The sequence below is a fragment of the Chlorocebus sabaeus genome, chromosome 1 (genome assembly GCF_047675955.1).
Source record: "Chlorocebus sabaeus isolate Y175 chromosome 1, mChlSab1.0.hap1, whole genome shotgun sequence".
In the NCBI taxonomy this organism is placed as follows: domain Eukaryota; kingdom Metazoa; phylum Chordata; class Mammalia; order Primates; family Cercopithecidae; genus Chlorocebus; species Chlorocebus sabaeus.
The window spans coordinates 14581291-14606525 of record NC_132904.1 but is presented as its reverse complement, the minus strand read 5'-3'; the positions used below and the strand labels follow the sequence as shown (position 1 = coordinate 14606525).

Sequence of the window (25235 nt, the reverse complement as noted above, 5' to 3'; positions counted from 1 at the left end):
ATGGATGGGATTTGTGCCTGAAGGAAAAAGGAGTGGAGGAAATTAGCTGGGCTCCTTTTTGCTCTTCTGTCTTTCTGCCATGTGAGGACACAGCGTTCATGCCCTACAAAGAACACAGCAATAATGTGCTACTTTGGAAGCAGGGACTGGATTCTCACCAGACACCAAATCTGCTGGCACCATGCTTTTAGACTTCCTGCCTCCAGAACTGTGATAAATAAATTTTTAATTATTTTATGATTATTTTAAATAAACAAATAATTTCAGACACTGTTATTTATAAATTACCCAGTCTCAGGTATTTTGTTACAGCAGGAACAAACTAAGATTAGTAATGTGCTGAGGTTAATTGGACAAGCAGGTATTCATGCTGTCTTCTCTCCCTTCAACTCCTATCTCTCCTCAATAAACAATCACATCCCTGGGTCAAGGTGCTCCCACCTTCCCCTTTTCATATACTCATTCCTTTCATGCCCTCACCATGATGAACCACTTAGCTTGAACAAACACAATAAAAATTGTATACAATCAAACACAAAACTTTCTTTATTAAGAGTTGTGGTGGGTTTTGGAAGCTCATCCTTAGAAATAACATTGGATCTTTTTTCCTATAATAGGAGCTGGGAGAGGATAGGATATCATCAGTTGGTATTTCTTCTAGTAACATTCCCTGCTATATCGTGTATACTGCATTTAGCCTAATATCCCATATATATTTGTGTCTAGTATATTTAATGTACCTATAAAGTAGCAATAACAGGAGAGGATAATCTCTAAAGACCTATTAAGGAGAGTCTACTTGTTGATCACAAGGGAAAGACTTTAGAAAGGGAAAGAAATAAATCACAGTGCTCAGAAAATACTATTCACCTTTTCCTAGCTCCCAGAAAAACTGGCAAGGGTCTTGCAACCGAGGAACCAGGGATTCCAGGAGAAATAATTTGGAGCAATATGCATCTGACGAAGTGTCATAGAGGTCCTGGAAATGTGGGGAGCTAAATTGCATAGGTTAAATGTAAGAGGACCTGGGCCTCCTTCCCACTGAGAAACCTGTGAATGCAGGGACCATGGCAATCCTGTTGAACATCACACTGCTTCCCCAGAGCCCAAACAGTGCCCACTCCTTTACTGCTGATTACAATTTATTCTTTCTTTTCATCCACCATCCACTCCTCCAATTACATGCCCAGACCTGCCCAACACTGTCTTATGTTCAGGATTGGCATCACAGAGGCACACAGTTCCACTGGTTCCAGCTTCTGGGAATGGGAACATGTTGCAGTTGGTAACTCATTTTTTGCATAGCTTCATTGCTGTAGTCTACATGAGAATAGACAGGAAAGCCAAGTTTGGCCAAATTCTGGGCGTGGTGATAGATGACATAAGTCACAAGACCCTGGAACCGGTATTCAGGCAAGGTGCCTGCCATTCTCATCTCTCCAGTGTAGTCCATTAGATTCCAGCACACAGGGGTTCCCTCAGGCCCCAAGAGACAGCTGGTGGGAAAGGTCTGAATGCAGCGCTCAATGAATCTCTGGCTCCTCTCATTACCACCAAAATACCAGAATTTATTCACCAAGTGAGCATAGTTAACATCCATGGATGAGAGTTTAAACATCTCTTGGTTGCTATGGAGGGTCCAAGAAGAAAACAAAATCCATTAGTATAAAGGTTTGTATTTGCTGTGACCTCTATTGTCTTGAGAGACAGAGTAGACAGAAGAAATAACAAATGTGAAGTCCTGGAATATAGATGAGCTTGTGATGAAAGAGGAACAGAGTGAAGGTCAGAGTTGTTGGAGAAAGAAAGCAGGAAGGGCAATAAAGGTCCAAGTGGTAGCCAGAGACCTGATTTATTCTAGATGAGAAGGGAGATGGTGGAGTCTTCTAAGCAGGGGAGAAACATGTTCTGAGTTAAATTTTTTAAAAATATAATTCTGATTTCTTTGTACAACATTGATTGTAGGAAGGCCAGAGTGAATGCAGGGAGAGAAGTAGGGAGGTTGCTTGAGAGCTGTGAGTGGTATACAGTGGATTTTATCAAACTCACATGGCCTTGGGTTTGCCACCACTGGGAGATAATGTCTTTGATTCCAGCAGGAAAGGAGCCAGTTCCTTGGCTGTTTCGGATGCCATATAGAGAATGCATTGTGTGTGTTTGACTTTGAAGGACTTAATGGCTGCAAGATTTTGTATAGTCTCATTCAGGCTAGGCTGTGAACCTAGACGGTAGGATAAACAGAGATGTAATGGCTTAGGTATAGTCTAGAGTGAAGTTCTGCAGTGGAGTAAGAAGTGTCTGGGATTTAGTATCATAAAATCTTGGTTCTGGGCTTGGTGCTACCACTATGACCCATGTCACATAGTAATGTAAAAAGTGAAGATTCGTCTTCAAAAAGACTTCCCTCCCCATCTAAGAATAAATAGTAACTTCTCTTAGAAGCAAACTTTATTCAAAGACCTGTGCTAGCATTCTTAGATATCTGCCAGAAGATAATAAAGAAATCAATGTACTTTGTGTTCTTAGCTCCCACAGTTTAGCCTAAATATTTACCCTGGCATGCTTATACTGGTCCAAGCAAGCATTAGGTCATAGCCTGTTCCTCTTCCTTATTTGGAGATGTTTTTACCTTTCTCAGCATTCCACAGGTTACTTCCTGCTTCCTTTGTTCTCCTCTACCTTTACCTCTTTTAAAAGGTTTTAAGTTGCTAGCCAATTGGGACAAATACAGAATGTGAGGTCCCATTCCAGCCAATGGAAACCAGACACAGCAGTAGGGTGGACATGTCAGATTATAAATAACCCTGTCTCCTTTGTTCAGTGTACTCTCATGGCAAAATTGCTGGTGAGTGTACCCTTTCTGCAGAAAGTAAAAATGACCTTGCTGAGGAAATTAAATTTATGTTCAAGTGCTATTTCTTTACAGCACCAGGGAACAAGCATTTCAAACAGTAAGGATTTGTGTAATTTTTTCTGTTTTACCTAAGTGAAAACATGCTTAGGGATGGATTCAATTACGATTGCATTATTAACGGCAGTATCTGCACTGGAACCACATTTTCTGGACTGTGTAATTGTGTAGTTTTGATAATCCTACTAGATAAATTTAAAAAATGGTAGCTAACATCTACTAAGCTACATTCCTAGTGTAATAATATGAGGCAATGACCCACGATTTGCCCATATCTTCTGGTATCTATTCCCCAGGATAGTCCCCTCCTGCACTGCAACTTACCTTGGCCACAATGACCACCTTTCATCAATAGAAAGAGCAAATTTAATACAAGGAGAGGCTTAAAAGTGCCTGCCCCATTGGGGCTTTCCCTTTGTTTTTGCTCCTGGTTAAGACCAATTACATTAAGACCAATACCATTAAGATAGGCCTGGGCCAGTCTGCTAAAGATACATGCTGCCATCATGCTATCACCACAGTCACCAGCTGTCATGAACTGACAACAGAACTCTCATTCAGGCATGTGAGTGAGGCCATGTAACAGCAATCAGCCATGGTCCACCCATCGACTACAGCTACACAAGTAAACCCAGATGAGATCAGTGGAAGAACTGCCTTGCAAAGTTCAGCCCAAATGGTTGATTCACAGAATTATTAGGTTTGCCATGCAGCAAACGTTACTAACATGTCCAAGTATTATGCTAAGCATTTCCTAGTCACCTTCATTGAATCTTTTCAGTGCCTTGTGTGTTAGGTAACATTATTATCCTCATTTTTCTATATGACGAACATAATCTCAGAGAGGTTAAATCACTTAACTAAGATTACACTGCAAGTAACAGTCAAATGCCATCCTAGGGAATCTCCAGAGAGCATAGTTGGAACCATGACAGTTGTTCTTGGTGACCTGGGAAGTATTCTATGGCCAAATAAGCTGTCATTTTTATTACCAGAATAGAAGGCCAGAGGGAAGGCTTTTCTTCAGCATCCAATCACCCTAAAAGGTCTGGATACAGCTGCAAAATATGTCATAAATCCTTGGTACCAAGGAATTATACTATGGTTCCCTTTATGAAGCCCATTCTTTGCAAATTTTAGGGTTTCCCACACTGTTCACCACCATTTACAGGTATAGTTACCACACAGTAACAAAATTGACAGCAGGCTGGGAGTCTGGAGCTTGGAGGAAGGAGGTATAAGTCACATGAAAACTTGCTCAGGACACATAAGTGAGTCAGCACACATCCCATTCCTTTTACTTACTTTGAATCTGTAAATGCTGTTTCCAATTGATGAGTTCTGGTGATCCAAGAAATTCCTGACAGTTTTGGAGGTCTTTGGAGTAGATTTGGTAAGTATTGGTATAGTGATCAAGGTCATCTGTCATATCCTGTTATCATTAGGAAAAAGGAAATAAAACACATCCTTATATTTTATGATTACATATAATTTTATACTGTGATATTTCTAAGTAATAAAATATTGGTAATTTTATTGGTGCATCACAATTATTTCTTTTTTATTGATACATAATATTTGTAAAAATTTACGGGGTATGTGTAATATTCTGTTATGTGAATAGAATGTTTAATGATCAAGTCACAGTTTTCATCACCCAGAATATTTATTATTTCCATGTGTTGAGAACATTTCAAGTCCTCCTTCAATCTACTTTGAAATATACAATACATTGTTGTTAACTATAGTCCCCCTATGTCAAACATTAGAACTTATTTCCTTTATCTAACTGTGGGTTTATATGCATATAATTATTTCTGAATTATTTAAATAATGAGATAAAGATCAAAGATTCAACTATTCAATTTATATTGGAAAATTCCAGAACAATACTATTCATTATCCATATAACACGTTAAAATTTCAAATAAAAGACATAACCATTTAGAAAACATTCCTCTTACCACCATCATCCTCAACAGGAAGAAGAGAGAGGCAATTGACAAGCGAAAGCTTATGTTGAAAGAATAAATTTTACTACAGTTCAAATACTTGCAGAATACACAAATTATGACCATGGCAGTATGAATCTTGATATTGATACCAAAGAAGATTAAAAACCAATTAGAAATGCCTTCTTTGAAAAATATAACGGTTAAACCAATTGCAGTTCCAGAGAAACAAACAATCCACTTACTCAGAAAGAGCTCCTCAAATTAGTAAATGACAGATACAATTATTTACAGGAAGAAGGTGGATGAAAATATTACCACAACTATTATGGAATTAAAAAACTTTTTAAAAAGTTGGAAAATGTTGCACAAAAAACACACAAGTCAGCAATGATACCACTGACACATTTTGTTGCTTAAGACTACATTTAAAATATCAAGTAATTTTATTTTGGTTTAGTTTTCATACCATAAATTTATTCATTTCATATACTGTTTATTTTTAAATTTTGATTGGCAAATACAAAATGTATATATTTATGAACAATATGTTGTGTTGAAATATGTATACATTTTGAAATAACTAAATCAGGATAATTAGCATATGTATTGCTTCACGTATGTTGAACCTGGAGGACATTATACTAAGTGAAATAAGCCAAACACAGAAAGGCAGGTACCTCATGATCTCCTTTGTATGTAGAATGTAAAAAAGTTGAACTCATAGAAGTAGAGAGTAGAATGGTAGTTATCAGCAGGTAAGGTGGGGAAAAGTAGAGGAATTGGGAAATTGTTAGTCAAAAGATATGAAACTTCAGTTATAATAGTTATAATAGGAGGAGTAAGTTCAAGAGATATATTGTACAACTCGGTAACTATAGTTAATAACAATGTATTGTATTCTTTAAAATTGCTAAGAGAGTAGATTTTAAGTGTTCCCACAACAAAGTGATTTTTAAATAACTTTATTAGTATTAAAAGTATATTTGTGTTTTCTGATGTTTTGAAATAAGCTTATGCATTTTTATCTTGAAATGTGTTAATTGTTTAGTTTGAATAATTTTTAAGTGTTTCCTCAAATGTGTATAGAAGTTCTAGCATTATAGTTTTGCTTTTCATAGTTGATAGGGTTTGGCTTTGTCCCCACCCAAATCTCAACTTTAATTATAGTTCTTATAATCCCCACGTGTAATTGGAGGGACCAGATGGAAATAATTGAATCATGGGGATGGTTTCCCCCACCCTGTCTTTGTGATAGTAAGTTTTCATGAGATCTGATGGTTTTATAAGGGGCTTCACCATTTTCTCAGCTGTCATTCTTTCTCCTGCCACCATGTGAAGAAGGTCGTGTTTGCTTCCCCTTCTGTCAGGACTGTAAGTTTCCTGAGGCCTTCCCAGACATGCTGTACTGTGAGTCAATTAAATCTCTTTCCTTTATAAATTACCCTGTCTCTGATATGTCTTTATTAGTAGCATGAGAACGGACTAATACAATAGTCACTCTAACTCACTGCCCTTTTTTACAACTTCATATCTGTGCCCTTGCTGTTTTCTCTGGTTAGAATGTCCACTTTTCCTTGTAATCCTGACAAAAAACATATTTTTCCTACAAAATCCAGTTCAGATGACATCTCCACCAAGAAGTATATTGAACTTATCTGGTAGCCCCACCTTTGACTTCCATAATTTAATCAGGTTTTACTTGGCCTATTTCTGTATCCTGTTTATCTTCTGTTCTTGTATAGTTCACACTGAATTTTAATTTATCTGTTGATCTATCTTGTCTTCCAGACTCTGAGCTTCTTGAGGATGGGGACTTGTTGACTATCACTATGATTTACTTCTGTATGCCCTGGCTCTACCATATTGATAAGAATGTAATAGGCACACAGCTAATATAAATGTAGAAGAATATTCATACATGAAACCTTACCTGCTCCTGAGGGCAGACAACCACTGTATTAAAATCAGGCCACTTGTCCACCACAGCCTTCAGATTAAACGGATTTCCATGGTTTATGTGAAAGACGGTTCCATAAACCTGCGGGATCCCAAGAAATTGAGAGGGTTGGTTTATTAGAAAAAGACAGCAAAGTTTCTTGCTTGATTAGGACAATAATTATTCCTATAAAATCATGACATTTTATGATACAAAGTGGCCAAATGGAGAATCTAGGTCAAACAGTCTCTGTGTGCTATTTTTTTGTCTGTACACACAGAGGGCAGACAACCACTGTATTAAAATCAAGCCACTTGTCCACCAGATCCTTTAGATTAAACATATTTTTGTTCAATAATAAAATTACTGATATTTGCTATTTTTCATCACTGAACATATTGTGTACCTATTTCTCTATTCACAAACATACTGTTTTCAACTTTTCACTTAAATAAATAATTCTTTATAGAATGTTCTTTCACAGGAATCTTTGCATGCGTACCTAACATTTTCTTAAAATATCCAGAAGAATAATTGCTGGTTTAAAGGCTATATACATGTTTAAAACTCTTTAGCATTGTTTCCATATAACTCTCTGGAGAGCTTAACTGAATTCTCATCAGTCAGCAGAGACTATAGCCTGTTGCTCAAGAGAATAAGCTTGGGGAACCCTAGCCTGGATCCAGTCTTAGATCCCCACCCCTGCCCTGTTGGACCAACTAATGAGAGAGAGGGGTGCAAGAGAGGGTAGGATGTGAGAATGAGTGAGAGTAAACCCCACAGACAGTAAGTGTCCTTATGATTTTGGGGTTGTGGTATGCAGTAGTAGATGTCAGCATACATCTCATGACCATTGTGAACATGAAGCTTCAGCTGATACCAGCACGGAAATACACCAAAAAGGTGCTGTGCACTTGAATGCTTTCCATCAAGGATAGATGATAGAACTATACCAGTATATTTCCCTCCTGCTGCCCCCATCCCACATTAAATACTGATGTCAGACTAGAGAATGAAGGTGAAAAAATTTCTAAATTGACTAAGTCTGAGTTTATCTGAATTCATTCTGTTTTCAGCTATGGGTGGAGGCTTAATATAGAAATTTAGTACAGTTTTGGCAAAATATAATGGTTACATTTTTACTCATTTGTACCTGGGGCCTGTTAAAATGTATTTACACTACAATATTATCCATTGCAAAATATGAAAATGTGTGAAACTGTTATTTTTTTTCTTATTGTTGTGGCCTAATTTATTAAAACTCCTTTGTAGTCCTACTGAACCCCAATCCTAGTGTGAACCCAGACAATGTAAGACAAGTCTCAGTTAATTTAGAAAGTTTATTTTGCCAAGATTGAGTGTACACACATGAAACAGCCTTGGGAAGTCCTGATGACACATGCCCAAGGTGACTGGGGCACAGCTTGGTTTTATACATTTTAGGGAGGTATGATACCTCAATCATTATATATAAGAAATACACTGGTTCAGTTTGGAAAAGTGGGACATCTTGAAGCAAGGACACGAATACTTGAAAGGGGGAAGAAGCTTTCAGGTCACAGATAGGTGAGACACAAATGTTGCATTCTTTTGAGTTCCTGATTAGCCTTTCCAAAGGAGGCAATCAGATATGCATCTATCTTAGTAACTTTGAATGGAATGGGAGACAAGTTTGCCCTAAGCAGTTTCCAGGTTGAGTTTTCTTTAGGGGTTGGGGGGCCCAAGATATTTTCCTTTCATATACCCCCACCCTTTTTTTGTAAAGTCTTTTGGAGAAAGCATTTTACAATAAAATGAGCCTCTGGTCTCAGGTTTCATTTAACGTCTTATGGCTAGGACAGTTTATTTCTAGATGGGTAGGTCCCAAAAGCTCATTTTTAGCAGATTGTGAAGTCTCATGTCCTGTGAAGAGAAAACAGCAGTGAAACAACAACAAACAAAAGAACAATCCTGGAAAAACAGATATAGGCCACATTACTCTAAAATTCATACATTAATAGGCAGCTTTGAAAGTGGCTTATGTATGTAAATAGGTTGCTGTTATTTTTTTCTGAAGTTTAAGTTGTTTGGCTTCAGTTTGCAGGGTTTTAAGAAAGCACAGCTTAGTTTTCAGTGACTTCAAATTAGGACAAATGAAAAAAAAAGAAAAATAAATTTAAAACATTATTTTGAAGACTTGTAGCCAAGAAAAATAGAATTCATTTCAAATTGTAGAAAATAATAAAAATTGAAAAATAACATTAGGCAAAACTAGAATCTAACAATAGGTGTACTATAGTTTTGAAATATAAATTTTTTTCTCTCTCCAGTTTCCCGTTTTTACTAAAAACAAATTATGATAGGACTAGTTTGCTTTATTATACTTGGCCTAATTATTTGTGTACAGTGCAGCAAGAATAATTATTTTTATATAGGTTTTTTAATTGGCTTTGATGAAACTTTGTTCCATAGGAGGAATCTCAGATCAGACTTTTTTAAAGCAAAGCCTAGCCATGAATTTGTGCCATCAAATACCTATGAGTTGAATGAATTTCCTCTCCTCTTGAGGTTCCACATTAAACCTGGGGCTTCTGTGCCTGTCAGAAAGTGACATTCTTTACTTACCACACTCAGAACCCTGTACAGGGACTGCGTACACTATATTTAAGGCCATTTTTTCCTCAAGGGCTTTATTAACTCCATAAGTCAAGTTTGATTTCTTAAAGGAAAGCAGTTAAAGCCTTCATAAAATAACCAATTTCTCCAGTTGTTTCCTGTTAGAAATGAAAACAGATTCTTATTGCACTTATGCAAATAAATGTATTGCCATAAGTTAAGAATACTCACAATTTCCAAATTCTGGAGAAATCTGGTAGAGAGAAACAAATATGCTCCAAAGTTTGTTCATAGGAGTATACTAAATTGTTAAAAGCTGTCAATAGCTCAAAAGAAAAGTTTTAAGATTCTGATAAACAAAGGATCAGCAAACATTTTAAATAAAATGTTAAAAAAATGGGTTCAGTCCATGTAGTTAATTCCTCTTTTGTTTGATACTCATTAACATTTTATCTCTCTATGAGTCCTGAAAGTTTTTTCTCTATTCTGATGTTGCAATCTCCAAAGTTATCAGAAACCTGCATTTAAGAGCACCTGTTGGAGTTTTATAGCTGATTATAAAACTACCTTCTAAAGAGCACCAAAACAAGACAACAATTTACCATGGATAAAAAAAGGTTTAAGGCAGCCATAATCAAAAGACACAACTGACAAGAAAATTTGTTACCCCTGTGGCACACAATATGATTGTTACTGATAATGTATACTAAATTATATTATAATTACAGGAGTTTCCCATAATTTTGGAACACATACCAATAACATATTTGTACAAATACAGCCCGAAGAAGGCCAAACACCATTTCATATTTGGCAATGCCGTCTGTATAATTTTTATACCAAATAAGCCAAATTGTGTCATTTTTGGACTTAGGGGAACCTACTATCTTAAAGAATTGGGTCAGAAAAAGACATAATTTATAATTCAATTTTGGAAAGTTTGTCAAATATAAGTTTAAAACACTTGAAATTACAAAGTAGGATTACAGGTCATTGTCAAGTCATTTATTTAACCAAAGTGAAAGTCAAAGACTTCCAAAAACAGTGAAAACCTTCATGTTTTGAGAGAAGAAATTTAATTTTCTTAATAAGACACCCTAATGAAAACAGCATGAAGCCAATTACATTTGTTTTTCAAAATCTGTAAACAGTCTATAAAATTTAATCTGGATTATAAAATGTAACTTCCTTGAACCTCTTATAACCTTTATTAAGAAGTCAGTTAATGCTTCAAGAAAACCTTGTTAATCTGACACAGGGGTCCATATACTGGTTTTTCATCAATGTTCCTTTGACATTAATGATTAATTTATACAGAAACTAAACTTATATATAAACTTACTTTGTCTTTCAAAATCAGCCATTACACTCTTACATGCCCAACTTCTCCACAATAGTCCCTGGGCCTTAAGGAGTTGAATAGCTTTAATTTATTGCCCAGTGTCTTAGGAATGCAGTTTATTTTGATTGGCATTTTCTACAGGACCTGAAGATGAGGCTTTAATTGCTATCAGTGTTTAAAATTTAGCAGGACTTGGTATTCTTTATAGACACAGGAGTTAAAATTCTGTGATTCAATGTTACAAGGACTTTAAAAGCATATACAGGGAGATACGTGGATGTAATAATCTTAATTTAAAATATTTTATCTCACTTTTTTCCGAAGCAAATGAAAACTTAATAATATGACAACTTGATTATATAAACTTTTTTTTTTTTTTTTGAGACGGAGTCTCGCTCTGTTGCCCAGGCTGGAGTGCAGTGGCCGGATCTCAGCTCACTGCAAGCTCCGCCTCCCAGGTTCACACCATTCTCCTGCCTCAGCCTCCCGAGTAGCTGGGACTACAGGCGCCCACCACCTCGCCTGGCTAGTTTTTGTATTTTTTAGTAGAGACGGGGTTTCACCATGTTAGCCAGGATGGTCTCGATCTCCTGACCTCGTGATCTGCCCGTCTCAGCCTCCCAAAGTGCTGGGATTACAGGCTTGAGCCACCATGCCCGGCCTGATTATATAAACTTTTTAAATACATAAATCCTCTTATTGTGACTTACACTGATTATTCATGACATGCTTGGACTTTCTGGTTTGTCGTGAACATCCCTCCTTTTTAAACAACTACTTATTTTAGGATTAAATTTACCACACAAGATTCTGTCTTACATAAAATTATCTCTCTTTAAGCCTTTTTTACCTAAAAAAACCTTCTTTTAAAAATAGCTTTTTTATATCTTTTTTTAGTCCTAGTCCCTTTTACTTTGTTTTATATATAAACTTGAAATAACCTTTGAATTGGAAAAAACTTGTTCACCTCTTTAAAAAAAAAAAAAAGGCACTTTTTTTTGTTTGTTTTTTAGCAAGAATATTTTCCTACAATATACTTTTATGGGAAGATACCCAACTAAGGAAATGCCTATTATTTAATTTAATATAATTTCATATGCTAAATTATGACAGTTTGCTTACAAATATTTATCCCATTACATTACCCCAATTATTTTAATTATTTTCCTGGATTATTTATGAAAACTGTGATATTCATGATTTAAAGTTATAAAACTACCATTGCAAAATCATAACTGAGACAGTGAAAACAGATTTGACCTAATTGACTCCATCTTGCTTTTAACCTCCAAGCTGTCCTCATTCATTCCTGGACGTATGCCTAATTAACTTTGGGAGAAACTTGGTTTATAGTTTAGCTTTGAAACAAAGAGAATAACAGTCTTTTCCCCAAACAAACCTCCTTGTTGACTGTGGACCAGACTGCCTAAACTCACAGGATTAGAAGTTATGGTAATCTTACTAAATTAAAGATGCAGCTATTTTCATTAAACCCATATCAATGTCTTATTTATTAAAAATTATGCAAGCAATGATAATCTTGTTTGGATCTGGGTTCATAGTTATGTAACCTCTATGCCAAACATTGACACCTTACAGTATTTGGCACAGATAAGTATGAAATTTGCTTAATTAATAAATGCAAACAAAATTTATGCTGGGAATTCTTAAGACATTTCTACTATTACTTTACCAAAAATTTTAAAGCTAGCTTATTTATTAAAGATTTTTAAGTTACATAAACTTGAAAAAGCATTTGACTAGTCTTTTCTCTTTTAGTATCTAATTTAAGCACCTTTATTTTTTCTTTAAGTTGATTAATTAGAGCTCTTTTATATATTTTCAGTAGTGAAATATTTTGTACACAACACATAAATACATATAAAGATGAATTAGACATGCTGATGGAAGTACATTTCATAGATTTATAAAGACCTCCACCCCCTTTTTTTTTTTCCTATCTTGGAATTTCAGATTCTTGGCAACCTGTTTCAAAACCCTAGGAAGCTGTCAGATAAACAGCCTTAAATTTGCACATTAAAGGAAACAACTCAGGTGAAAATCAAATAGTAAAATTTACATCATAAGGTTCAGAGAGAAAAAGTCTGGTGATGCTAGAAGAAGTTGTTGTTATTTTTCTTTTAGCCAAATTAAAAATAAAATTAAACTTCATTTTTTTCTTAAATACCCAAGTAGCCTTTGTTGCAATAACTATTTTAGTTTTAAAAAAATCAGGTGAAAACAGAATTCAGTCAACTGAGAAGCAAAAAAAAAAAAAACTTTTACACAAAAATAGACAAGGTCTTAGGAGAGAAAAATAAACAAAAAATAAAAACATGAAGGCCTTCCAAATACAAACATGCACACATGGACACATACACACATACATCTTGGATGTTAGCTTTTTAATTAAGCTGACTTTTAACAATTGAGCTCCTTAAATTTTTTTTTTAAATCTTATTACAATATTTCAGTTAAGACAAAATGCTGCTTTTTCAGAAGTGTAGCCATTTCTCTTTCAGTTTGGTCTGGCTGGCAAAAAGGTGGCCTTATAATGTAAATAAAGCTGCTTTAATAGTTAAAATTCAAAATCTTTTTTTATCTTTTGCTAGTCATTTTCCTCCCACATCAGAGGTCTTGTTCCTCATAATTTAGGGTTCTCCTTTCGATTTGACCAAGAAAAATACAAAGAACAAAAATGTTAAGCAAAACTAACAATGATCACACAAATTATATGATTTCTGAGCACTGTAAGTGTAAGCAGAAATTAACACTAGGTAGTTGTTAAATGCTAACTTTAGTTATGTAAAAAGTAAAGTAGAGGTTCCTCTTCATAGAGACCTTCCTCCCCATCTAATTAGGAATAAATAAACTTTATAATTTTACCAGATCAGGGGAGATCAGGGATTCTCTGGAGGGGGTGCTTGCAGACCTCAGCAAATTGTCCTATTAGTTTGAGCCATAAAAGTAGCCATGCTGGTACCAAGGACCGATAGGAGATTTGTCAAAGGTCAGGGCATCTCCATTCAGAATCTTCCCCATGGTTACCAAAATCTGAACCCCGAAAATCAGTGACAGGTCTCAGTTAATTTGGAAAGTTTATTTTGCCAAGGTTGAGGATGTGCGCCTGACACAGCCTCAGGAAGTCCTGATGACGTGCCCAAGGAGGTCAGGGCACAACTTGGTTTTATATATTTTAGGGAGATATGAGACCTCAATCAATACACGTAAGAAGTACATTGATTCGGTTTGGAAAGGTGAGATATGTTGAAACAAGGGACATTTTGAAGCAATGGCAGGAAGACTTGAAGCAGGGAGAAAGCTTTCAGGTCACAGATATGTGAGACACGAACAGTTCATTCTTTTGAGTTTCTGATTAGCCTTTCCAGAGAGGCAATCAGATACACGTCTATCTTAGCAACTTTGAATAAATAGAATGGGAGGCAAGTTTGCCCTAAGCAGTTTCCAGCTTGAGTTTTCTTTAGTGATTTTGGTGGCCGAAGATATTTTCCTTTCACACTAGTGAACAGAACATAGTGAGGCAGCTGTTATCAGTTGAATCAGTTGTAGTGGACATCTTTATGCATTTTATATCTAACACTCAGAAGAATGGATGGACATTTTCTTAACTAGGCCTCAATTAATTGTTGAGTAATAGTGAATTTTAAGTTATACACCTCTATCCAAAGCAAGTGGTATAAAAAATTCTAGAGTTCCATTAGGGGAAAATGTATGTCTTTTAGTATGCAACCAAAGAGGAGAAATGCTGTTTCCTCTGAGGGTTTCCTTATCTCACCACAAAGGGGCTCCAAGAAGGAATCACTGGGAAACATCTAGAGTTTTCTCAAAATGTTTAGGATCCACTTAACACAAGGAATAAGGAGAAATTTAAGGCGGAAAATTCTACATCACAGAGTATTGAAAAAAATGTTTAGCCTAGAGAATTTTTAAAAGTAGCCACTAATCATAAAAATACCTCAAGTAAGTTTATATACAGTGTCTAATTAATATGCCTTCCAAGAAAAATGTTCTGTCTCTCTGGGAGTTGTTTGGATCATAAAGATAGTCGTGTGAAGGCACTTAAATATTAGGTAATTTTGATTAATGTTAGTAGGAGCTGAAAGGTGGGTAACTTTAGATTTGGATTAGTTTACTTGAAGCCATATTGTGTTGTTAATAAATAAAGAATAAAGCTTGTTGTCTCATTAATTCATCTCTAATGAATGAAAATAAAACTATATAATCACAAATAAAAGAATGCTAATATTTTCTCCTTTATACTGAAAGAAGGGAATAGCAAATCATTTAGGGAATGGGTAATTTGAATGTATTTATCTGAAATGTATGCAATATATAGGAATGTCTTCCAAAACAATACAAATGTAAAAATAATTATCCACTAAAGAGATACACACACACATACACATGAACAATTGTACTTGAGTTCCATTGAAGTGAGCCATATCCATTTGGTTGCTAAATATATATATATATACAGACAAGAATCTGACTCTGTCATTGGAACTGCTCTTGCATAGTTCTGGATGTAGGCATTTACATATATATAAAAATATATATGTAAAACATATATATATAAATATATATATGTAAAACATATATATAAAACATATATAAGATATATATGTAAAACATATATATATATGTTTTATTTAATTCTGAGACCTCTAATTATTAATACCAGGTTAAGAGAGATACTGGGAGCTAGCCCTAAAGTAACTCGACATGCCTTAAATTCAGAGCAATTGGGAAATACATTAAAATATAAATTGATCTGTTATTAATTTCAAAGAAGACTCATTCTGGTTAACCTTTCACTGGCAAGTGTCCTTTTGTAATAAACAAGTTAAACATTAATATGCAGCCTCAGCCAACTTTGTAGAACTCTGGGCCAATTTCAAGTGTTATTATAAAATGCTTCTTGGAGCAAGGAAGTAATTTTTTGAGTCAGCACAGAGCAAAAGGTAGTGTTTAGACTAAGGCATAACTATGTTCATATCATAGCATTGCAACTCAGTATTTGTGGTATACTGAGAAAATTAATTAACTGAGTCTTCATTTTCTTATCAGCAACATAGACATGATAGTAAACATCTTGTAGAGAAGTAAGGCAAACTAAATGAGAGAAAACATGAAATGTGCCTGGCTCAAAATAGGTGCATCATAAATGTCAATCCCTTTCCCTCCTCTTTCACAGCAAGTTTGTCTTCTTTACTCCTCTCAGAATTTTCCATTATCACCTTTAAGGATGCTGGGAGGCTCTTCCTCAAGGATTTCTCCAGCATCTGCAGCATCTGGGCACCTTGTAATGGTAACATCATGGAGGATACCTTAGCCTAGAAAGACAACCAAGAAACATACAGGAGTCAGAAGAACTAGAGGAGATTCTGAAACAAGAGTAGCAAGTTCTGTATTAATGACCAGGTTTTCCTTTAGTGCCTTTTAACTGCGGTCCTCAGCAAATTCAAGAGAAGATGAGACTGGTGGAAAACTCAAGGATCTTTCTCTGAGTTATTCAGGTCTTTTTTCTTACCCTTTGATGAATTCCAGCCATTAGTTTCGTTTTAGGTTAAAAAGCACATTTTTAAATACACATAATATCTTTTGAATTGTAGTTGCTATCAGTGATTCTCCTGACTCCTCTGAGAATGAGTTGTGTAAACTTGGGAAAGTTATTTAGTCTCTCTGTGCTTTGGTTTCCTCAAAGGTAGATGGGATAATAGCACTATATCAGAATTTTTGTGAGGATTAAAGGAATGAATACCTGCAATGTGCTTAGTAGAGTGTCGGTCTTACAGTAAGCACTGAACATTTGTTATTTATTCGATTACTACCACTACTCCTCTTTTCCTCCTCTTCCTTTTTTTCTTTCTCTCCACTTGGACCAAAGTCCTATATATTGCATGATGTTTTTATACAGGCATTTTAATAAAGGGCATTCTGACATGGTCTAAATATAAACAATTAACCTTTCAAAAATTATTACTGGGTCATATTCAAAACTTGTACTCTCACCAAGCCTCACACTTTGAAGCTAATTCCATCTCTAAGCCTTAAACTAGGATCTGTGGTACATTTTGTAGAAATTACTAGATAATATAAAAGTAGCATTTTTACATATTTGACTAGTTGCGTCAAATTGGGATTACCCAAACATTCCAGAACATCACAACTACCTGAAAAATGAAGAAAGATGCTGTGTCACTGTGTCCTGTTTTAGAACTGCGATATTTGGAAGAGAGCAGAGTAAATTCTAAGTGAAGGTAGGGCTATGAGAGGGTGTTGCATTAAAACTGGTGTGGTGCGAGATTCTATAATTAGGTAACCTCATGATTTTAGAACATCAGTGAAAAGACTGTTGCTGTTACTGGTGGTGCATCTGTATAGGTCTGCAGCAACCTCAGTTCTTGTCTCCTCAACAGAAAGAATTTGACCGAGGGGCAGAAGGCAGAAAGAGAGACCAAGGCAAGTTTTGGAGCAGGAGTAAATGTTTATTAAAACGCATGAGAGCAGGAAGGAAAATAATTAAAGTGCATTTGGAAGGAGGCCAAGTGGATGACCTGAGAGATTAAGTGTGCAGTTGGACCTTTTGACTGGGTTTTATATGTAGGCGTACTTCTGGGGTCTTGTGTCCATTCTCCCCTGATTCTTCCCATGGGGGTGGACTATGCACATGTGCAGCAGCCTGCTAGCATGTAAGAGGTGAGCATGTGTAGTGTGAGCGTGGAGTTGTATGCATACTAACTTGAGACATTCTCCCTTAGCAGTTGAATGTCCCTAGAAGGTCGTATCATAGTAAAACTCTGCCATTTTGCCTCTGAATGCACATGCTTAAGCCCACTTGCCCAACTCCTGAGGTCTTGTCAGGAAGCTGCTGATCACCATTTTCAGGTTTTTTTCTATGTATTTGGAGACTGACTTTGGCTGGCACTTGCTGTGACCAATTTTTATTTTAGAGAGACAGTTAACAACCACTGGACCATCACCTGATGGTTGCCTGACATATCTGGGTGTGGGGTGTGGGGTGTGGGGCGTGGAGCTTTCTCCTGCCCTATGTATGCCTGACTAGCTACCTTGTGTAACATTTCCCCCACCATGAGTTCAAGACCCCAGTTCTTTGGGGAAAATAGACAAAAGTCAGTCTTCTGTAACTGCTTCCTGCTGACAGAGCGGTAGCAGTGGTTGTTCTGTGGATTTGGCCTCTTGCTAGCCGTCAGGGCAGTAATATCCAGCCAGGTTCAAGGGGGACAGGGGCAGGATTTCGATTCTGTCATGTCTCACTGATGGGCAGCCTAGGGGTCCCCTGTAGAAGGGTGACTCTTGAATATTGAGAGGACAATATCCTTGCCTCTGGTCCCTGAATTTCTCCTTTTTCTTAGCCCTGTCCTCCTTATTCTATTCTTGGTTATAAAAGACTGAGAAGGCTAATTTGAGAATTTCCTGCATAAGGGCACTGGGTTCCAAGATTGACTTTTGTAATTTTCTCTCATTTCATTTTTAGGCCAAGTATTACAAAGAAAAACTAGTTTTTTTGTTTTGTTTTGTTTTAAGGTTTTGGGGACTCAGACTTTTCCTAGTTTGGGGGTATATATCTGTGTGTCATAACCTGTTTTATGGAGATATGATTACCCATCTATGAAGAGAAAACAGAGGAGAAAAAGAAAAGAAAAAGGAAAAGAATGTGTCCCTTCTTACTTTCCTGTTATCCTGAAAGGGGCATCCCCATCATCCTTAAGGTTCCAGATTGACTGGTCTTACCATGTACCCTTACCCTTGGTCCTATCTCATTACGACTGCCCACCTGAGAACACAGGAGATACTGGAGTGAACAGTAGGCCTCCTGTTCATCCTTGGGGTTCTGGAATAAACTGGTGTTACCCTGTACCTCTAACCTTATCTTTATCTCTGTTCTAATAGTAATCTGTTAGCCTGGGACCAACCTTCATCTCTGTCCTATGGGTCTCTTGCACCTGCTGGGCTGGCCTATATCCTTGTCTCCATGACTTTACAGTGATTCTTGCTCAAAGCATTCAAGCAAAAAATAAAAATGATTATCTATTTTCTCAGATTCTCATTTTGTATGTTCCTTAAGTAGAAGAGAAGCCTGCTTTTCAGTTAACTGCCATAAGAGGGCTGGACTTCCCTCCCTTTAAATATGACCTTGAAGGTCTTGATGCATATTGAGAAGGGAGTAGGAGTGATCAGAGAAATGGAGACTACAGGAGGAAGTAGGAGGAAGCAAGAAGAACACTCATGAAAAGCCTTCATATGCTTACAGAAACAGCAACCCTTGGATTTGAGAGGGCAATGTTTTGTTGCCCTCAACACAAAGGAGGAACCTCTAGAGGACTTGGAACTTAGGGCAAGAACTTGTAAATAATAAAGGAAGAATTTCCCCTTCCCTAAAGAGGCACTGACTTAAAAAAAAAAAAAGGAAACGAAGTAGGTGAGATCCTTAAAGTGTCAGCCCTATGCAGGAGGGCAAACTGTTTCAAAAACACCAGAAAAACTTAGCTCTGGGTTGTAACAGGAATAAAAAGCATATGTTAAGTCATAAGGCACTGGCAGAGCTGGGGTTTCAATTGGTGTCTTTTTTTGGCAATGTGCCAACAGATAGGGAGTGGGTTGGAGGTCATCCAAGCTCATAGGATAAAAACATGTATAAATTTCAGGGGAGATCTGCAAGGGAGCTCATACCTTTGCTGGTGCACAAATGCAGTAAGAGCCATGGGTGCATGAATAACAGGAAGTGTGTGTTTAAGAAGTCACGTGGCATGTGAAGTAAAAGAAGAGGCAGACTTGTCTTCAAGCCAGACAGTTTGGTAGGTGTGCAAGATAATTTCAGATCACACAGAGAAAACAGGAGACAGAGGGTGCAGCTTCTTGTGAAAGAGTCATTTTTAGTTGAAAAAGCAGAGGAAATCCCAGGAATTGCACTTTTAGGCTTTAGCCCTATCACTCTCACAAACCTCCTGTTCAGGAGGTCCATTAGTTCCTCACTTCTACTCAGTGCAGGCCCAAAGGTCCTTCCCACTCCCACGAGCCACCTATCAGGGTGAACTGAGAGATCCATCACGGGGAGCAGAGCCACTTGTGGCTGACAGGAATTGTTCCTGGGATTGGTTAGTAAGCAGTAGAGTGAAAAGGGAGAAGAAAATTACATACAGGGGTTAAATGTCTCCATCTGAAGAAGGCGAGGTGTAGAGGTATCTTACCACTGGTGAACATATCCAAGTCATGCAGCACCAAAGTATGTTAGCAGCATAATGTATCCAAGTCATGAGGGCTCCACTCACCCCAAGAAATGTCACGCAACCATCAGATGATGATCAGGTGGTGGTTAATTGACTTTCTAAAATAATTGGTTACAGCTACTGCCAGCCAAAGGCAGTCTCTCAATAGATAGAGAACCTAAAACTGGTGATCAGCAGCTTCCTGATAAGATCTCAGGAGTTGGGCGAGTGGACTCAAGCATGTGCATTCAGGGATAAAATGGTGAAGTTTAATTTGTGTGTGACCTTCTAGGGACATTTGATTGGTAAGGGAAGAACACCTTAAGTGAGCACGCATACAATTCCAGTAAACACACGCACATACTCACCTTGCAAGTGCTGGCAGGCCACTGCACGTGTGGACAACCCACCACATGGGTGGAATCAGGGAAGAACGGACATAAGAGCCCAGAAATATGCCAACATATAAAACCCCAAGGCAAAAGTTCAAACTACTCACCTGATCTCTCAGGTCACCCACTTTGCCCTCTTCCAAGTGCACTTTAGTTCTTTTCCTTCTTGCTCTAAAGCATTTTTTTTCTTTTTTCTTTTTTTTTTGAGATGGAGTCTCACTCTGTCACGCATACTGGAGTGCAGTGGTGCAATCTTGGCTCACTGCAACCTCCACCTCCCAGGTTCAAGCAATTTTCCTGCCTCAGACTCCTGAATAGCTGGGATTACAGGCACGCAACACCACACCCGGCTAATTTTTGTATTTTTAGTAGAGATGGGGTTTCACCATGTTTGTCAGGCTGGTCTCGAGCCCCTGACCTCGCTATCCGCCCATCTCGGCCTCACAAAGTGCTGGGATTACAGGCGTGAGCCACCGCACCTGGCTAAAGCTTTTTAAAAAACGTTCACTCTGGCTCTAAAACTTGCCTTAGTCTCTCCTTCCACCTTATGCGCCTCAGTTGAATTCTTTCTTCTAAGGAGAGAATTGAGGTTGCTGCAGACCCATAAGAATTCACTACCAGTAACACTGCTTCCAGCCAAGAGAGGACAACAGAACTTGAATTTACCTGTCCACCTAAAACAATAACAATTTTCATATGTTGAACATCAGGACATGCAGAAAGAACTGTGATCTCTGAGAAAAGGAAAACAGAAAAGGTGATTGCTAAAATTGCACCAGCTTATTACCTGATGGCAGTTTTCAGGTTGAAGTTTAGGAGATGGAATCTAAGCAGAGCACAAGGACTCTCACTGATTGAGCTTACTGAGGTTTTGGAGCTTGAGGAGGCCAATATGGAGCTTCATTGAGAGAGTAAACAGATGAGAGAGACAAAGGGAGAGCAAGAAAGAAAAAGAAAAAAAGAAGGAAAGAGAAAAAAAGAAAGAAAAAGGAAGGAAGGAGAGAAGAAAAGAAAAGAAGGAAAAAAAGAAAAGTCCCCGGAGTGTAGCTAATTACCAATCTGAGCATATATAAAAAGAAACGACCTTAATAACTTAGCCCATGGATTCTCCCTTTACCGTCTGACTCTAGTCTACCCTTCTAGCCTTTTCTGTTGCTACTGTCCACCACATAGGACCACAGTGCATTTCTTCAACACAGTGTCTGCTTAGCTCCTCTGGTCTTTCTACATTTATTCTCAGTTTGAAATTTCCTACTTCAGCTCTGCCTTCTACATTAAGCTTCCACTTACCCCTTCAAGTTTACCTGTACAGCCTATTATCCTTAGTGCTCTTTTCACTGTCTCTTATGTCTGGCTGAATAAGTCACTCCCTTTTCTGTACTCTCATTTCAATTATATAACTTGTTATTTGGGTTAAAGTTTTCTTCTTTCAATTGACAAGTATCATATATATTTATGCTGTTCAATATGATGTTTTAAAGTCAAATTTCATTTTCTAGATGTTGAATTCTTCTGAGGCAGGAAGCTCATATTACTTATTCTCTTATCAGTAATTCTTATCACAGTATTTGGCACATAGTAGGCCTTCAATATGTAAGTAACAAATGATTGAATACATGAAATGCTTGTATTAATTTGTCTGTCTAATCACTCCACTTTCCAAAAGTATAGAGACATTAATATATTCATTCAATAAACATATACGTATTAAATGCATAATATATCCTGGACATGAGAAAAGTTTCCAAATATTTTGTACTACATTATATCTTGAAGAAAACTCCAGACCATATCTCATATCTAAGGGTCTTAGGATGATAAAAGTGTAACATTCCTAAAGGCTAATCTTGTCTTTTCTCTAGAGGCAACTCATAAGGAAGTTATAAAGTAGAGTTAAAATAGAGTTTAATGTCAAGTCTGTGGGGTGTGATATTACAGTATTTTCTGAAGAGTGAAGTTTGGAACCACCCTCTAAGGATGCACTTACAAACTACCAACCAAGTGTGGCTCTCATGCTTGGTTGGGGTAAACTGAAAGCTACTGAGGCTGAGGTTCTTCCAGGAAATCTGACACAATCACTGCAGCTGGCAGCACTGGGCAATGAGTAGCATCCCTGGTTGTAAACTCCAGAACCTTTGATCCTGGTCCAGTTATTACAGAAGTGGAAATTCATCCAAAGAAAACAATTTAAAAAGTAGAAAACAACTCTAGGCTGAGCATGGTGGCTTATACCTGTAATCCTAGCACTTTCAGAGGCCAAGGAGGGAGGATTAATTGAGGGCAAAAGTTTGAGACCAGCCTGGTCAACAAATCTCTACAAAAATAAAAATTAGTTGGGTATGGTGGCACACACCTGTAGCCCTTAGCTACTTAGGAGGCTAAGGTGGGAAGATTCTAACAGCTTTCATCACTCCATGCAAGTAATTTGCTGTTTTGTGTAAGTAGGAAAAAAAAATGTGTTCTGCAAATCAGACCTCATTCAGATCTTTCCCACTACCTTGCTTTTACTGCAGGTACTTGAATGGGAAGGAGAGTAAGAGAGTATTGCCTACATAATCTGACCGCAGTCTCACAGGGTGAGTTTTGGTACAACTCTTCCAGAAATTTCTGAGTTGTAGCTTGTAATGCAGACCTTGTACTAAGTTGGCAAAAAATTCTGATGTCAGTTCCAGTGGAATCCAACCCTGGACTCACTTGAGCCCACAACAAGTTCAATGTTACAATGAGTTATGATCATACCACTGCACTCCAGTCTGGGTAACAGAGTGTCTCTAAATACAAAACAAAACAGAAACTCTAAACAGAATTTTATAAAGTCACACAAACATAAGCAAGTCCTGAACAAAATCTCTATCTGCCTCAATAGGGGAAGATAGCACAAGAGATGATCCAACAGAGTGATGCAACCCTAAGGCATTAACATAATGCATACAGACATAAGATATAATACTTATAGACACATGGGAGAGTGTTCAAATAAAGCGAGAAAATATAGGACACAAAACAGTTCACATACAACACATAAAGTTCAAATTTAAGAGAGAACAAAGGCAAATAGGAATAAGTAAATGGTGGTAGTACGATTGTAGATTAAATCTTTAAAGTAAAATTTGTTTTCTGTATAATTTAAATAAACAATCAATCTTGTCTGTATTCTTGTCTTATTGATCTACTTATTTCCTCTCTCGCTTTCAGGGCAGCAACCTTCTCAGTAGTGTAAGGAAAAAACTGCCTCCCTTATAATGTGACCACGATTAAATACAGTAATGTTTCCAGTGTCTCCACACGCTCAGTATTCTGTTCATCTACCTGCTTCCAAGAAGCTCTCAAATCTTTCTTTATTCATTTATTAGTTCAGAGCACAAACTTCGAAGGATTTTCATGGTAGCTAGCAAACTGCCGTTTACAAAATAGGTGTCAGATATATGTTTCTTAAATGGAAGTTACTCCTTTTCCTTGAGCATAGTTGCCTGCGTATTCTGAACATAACACAATATGTGCACTTTAATTTGACTCACTTAAGTGAAAGAGGTGTCACAAAGCAATAATTACATTAAAAATAAATTTTATTGTGGATATTTAAAGTATATAATATGATGTTATGAGAGCATATAGGTAGTGAAAATGTTACCATTGTGAAGCAAATTGATATATCTATTACCTCACATACTTACTTATTTTTTGTTGTTGTTTTTGTGGCAAGAGCAGCTATAACTCCACTCATGTAGCTTGAATCCCATATACAGTGCAATTCTATTAACTATAGTTCTCATGCTGTACATTAGCTCTCTAGACTCGTTCATCCTATGTATCTGATACTTGATAATGAGTCCTTACCTGAAAAGCAGGTCTCTGCAGATGTTTCCAGGAAGAAATGATGAGCTGCATGCACCCTTCTGGGAGAATGAAATTTCTCCCTGATGCAGTCGGTTCAGCAGAGTCTCGCAGAGTAAGTTTTGATACACCTCCTCCAGAAATTTCTGAGCTTTGGTTTGTAATGTGGACCTTGTACTAGGCTGGCAAGAAAAAATCTGGTGTCAATTCTAGTGGAATTCAGCCCTGCACCTCAAAGGCCCATGTTGAAGGAATTGGCTCTGCATGGTTGAGAAGCTGGCTGTATGCCCCTGAGCTTCTCTTTTTAAAACATACGATGCTTTTTGTCCTCACAGGTCATGGAATTACTATGAAAACCAAAGCTGTGTGAAACCAACAGGCCAGATACTGGAAGGAGAGTCAGATTATGTAGGCACTATCCTCACCTCTTTCCCATTCAAGTATCTGTAATAGAAGCAAGGCAGTGGGAAAGATATGAATGAGGTCTGATTTGCAGAATGCAATAAAACAGCAAATTACTTGCATGAAGTGACGAAAGCTGTTAGAATCTTCATTTTGAAAGACAAGCTGTGTCCCTCCCATGCCCGTTTTGAAGCTGCAGCAAAACATTCTGACAATGATTCAATGTGGGCACTTCTTAGTCTTACAGAGAAGGACCATTGAGCTCAGCATGGTTGAACTGGTTAGATGTTAAGCCCAGAGCTTTTTCAATCTGAAGTCCTCACTACTATACTTTCCACTTGCTCAGAAAACAAGGGAGGGTTCATAGCAAAGATAATTTGAGTCTCAACTCCACTGTGTAAAACAGCCAACATGGGGAGTTTGACACTCTCTAGGTCCTTGTTCTCATCACCTCATTCCCAGGTTAGTCAGTATCTTTATTGTAGAGGGAGGAACATACACGCTAATCAGAGGAGTAGGGACACAAAAGGCTAGGTTGAGATAGAGGGACGAAAGTCGTGTGTGTTTCTTCACTCAATGGATCAGCACAGAGCAAGTTTGCACATATTTTTCTCTGT

General features: G+C 37.3%; 1 protein-coding gene across 1 annotated transcript; it reads right to left on the bottom strand.

The window, feature by feature from the left end:
* Nucleotides 1-575: 575 nt before the first annotated feature.
* On the bottom strand, nucleotides 576-16093 carry GLYAT (glycine-N-acyltransferase). The gene is made up of 5 exons (XM_007997655.3): nucleotides 15998-16093; nucleotides 6797-6904; nucleotides 4217-4343; nucleotides 2050-2221; nucleotides 576-1628 (listed from the first exon to the last, which is right to left on the bottom strand). Exons 1-5 carry the CDS (start codon nucleotides 16076-16078, stop codon nucleotides 1226-1228), a joined length of 891 nt encoding a protein of 296 aa, XP_007995846.1. The 5' UTR covers nucleotides 16079-16093; the 3' UTR covers nucleotides 576-1225.
* Nucleotides 16094-25235: the final 9142 nt, after the last annotated feature.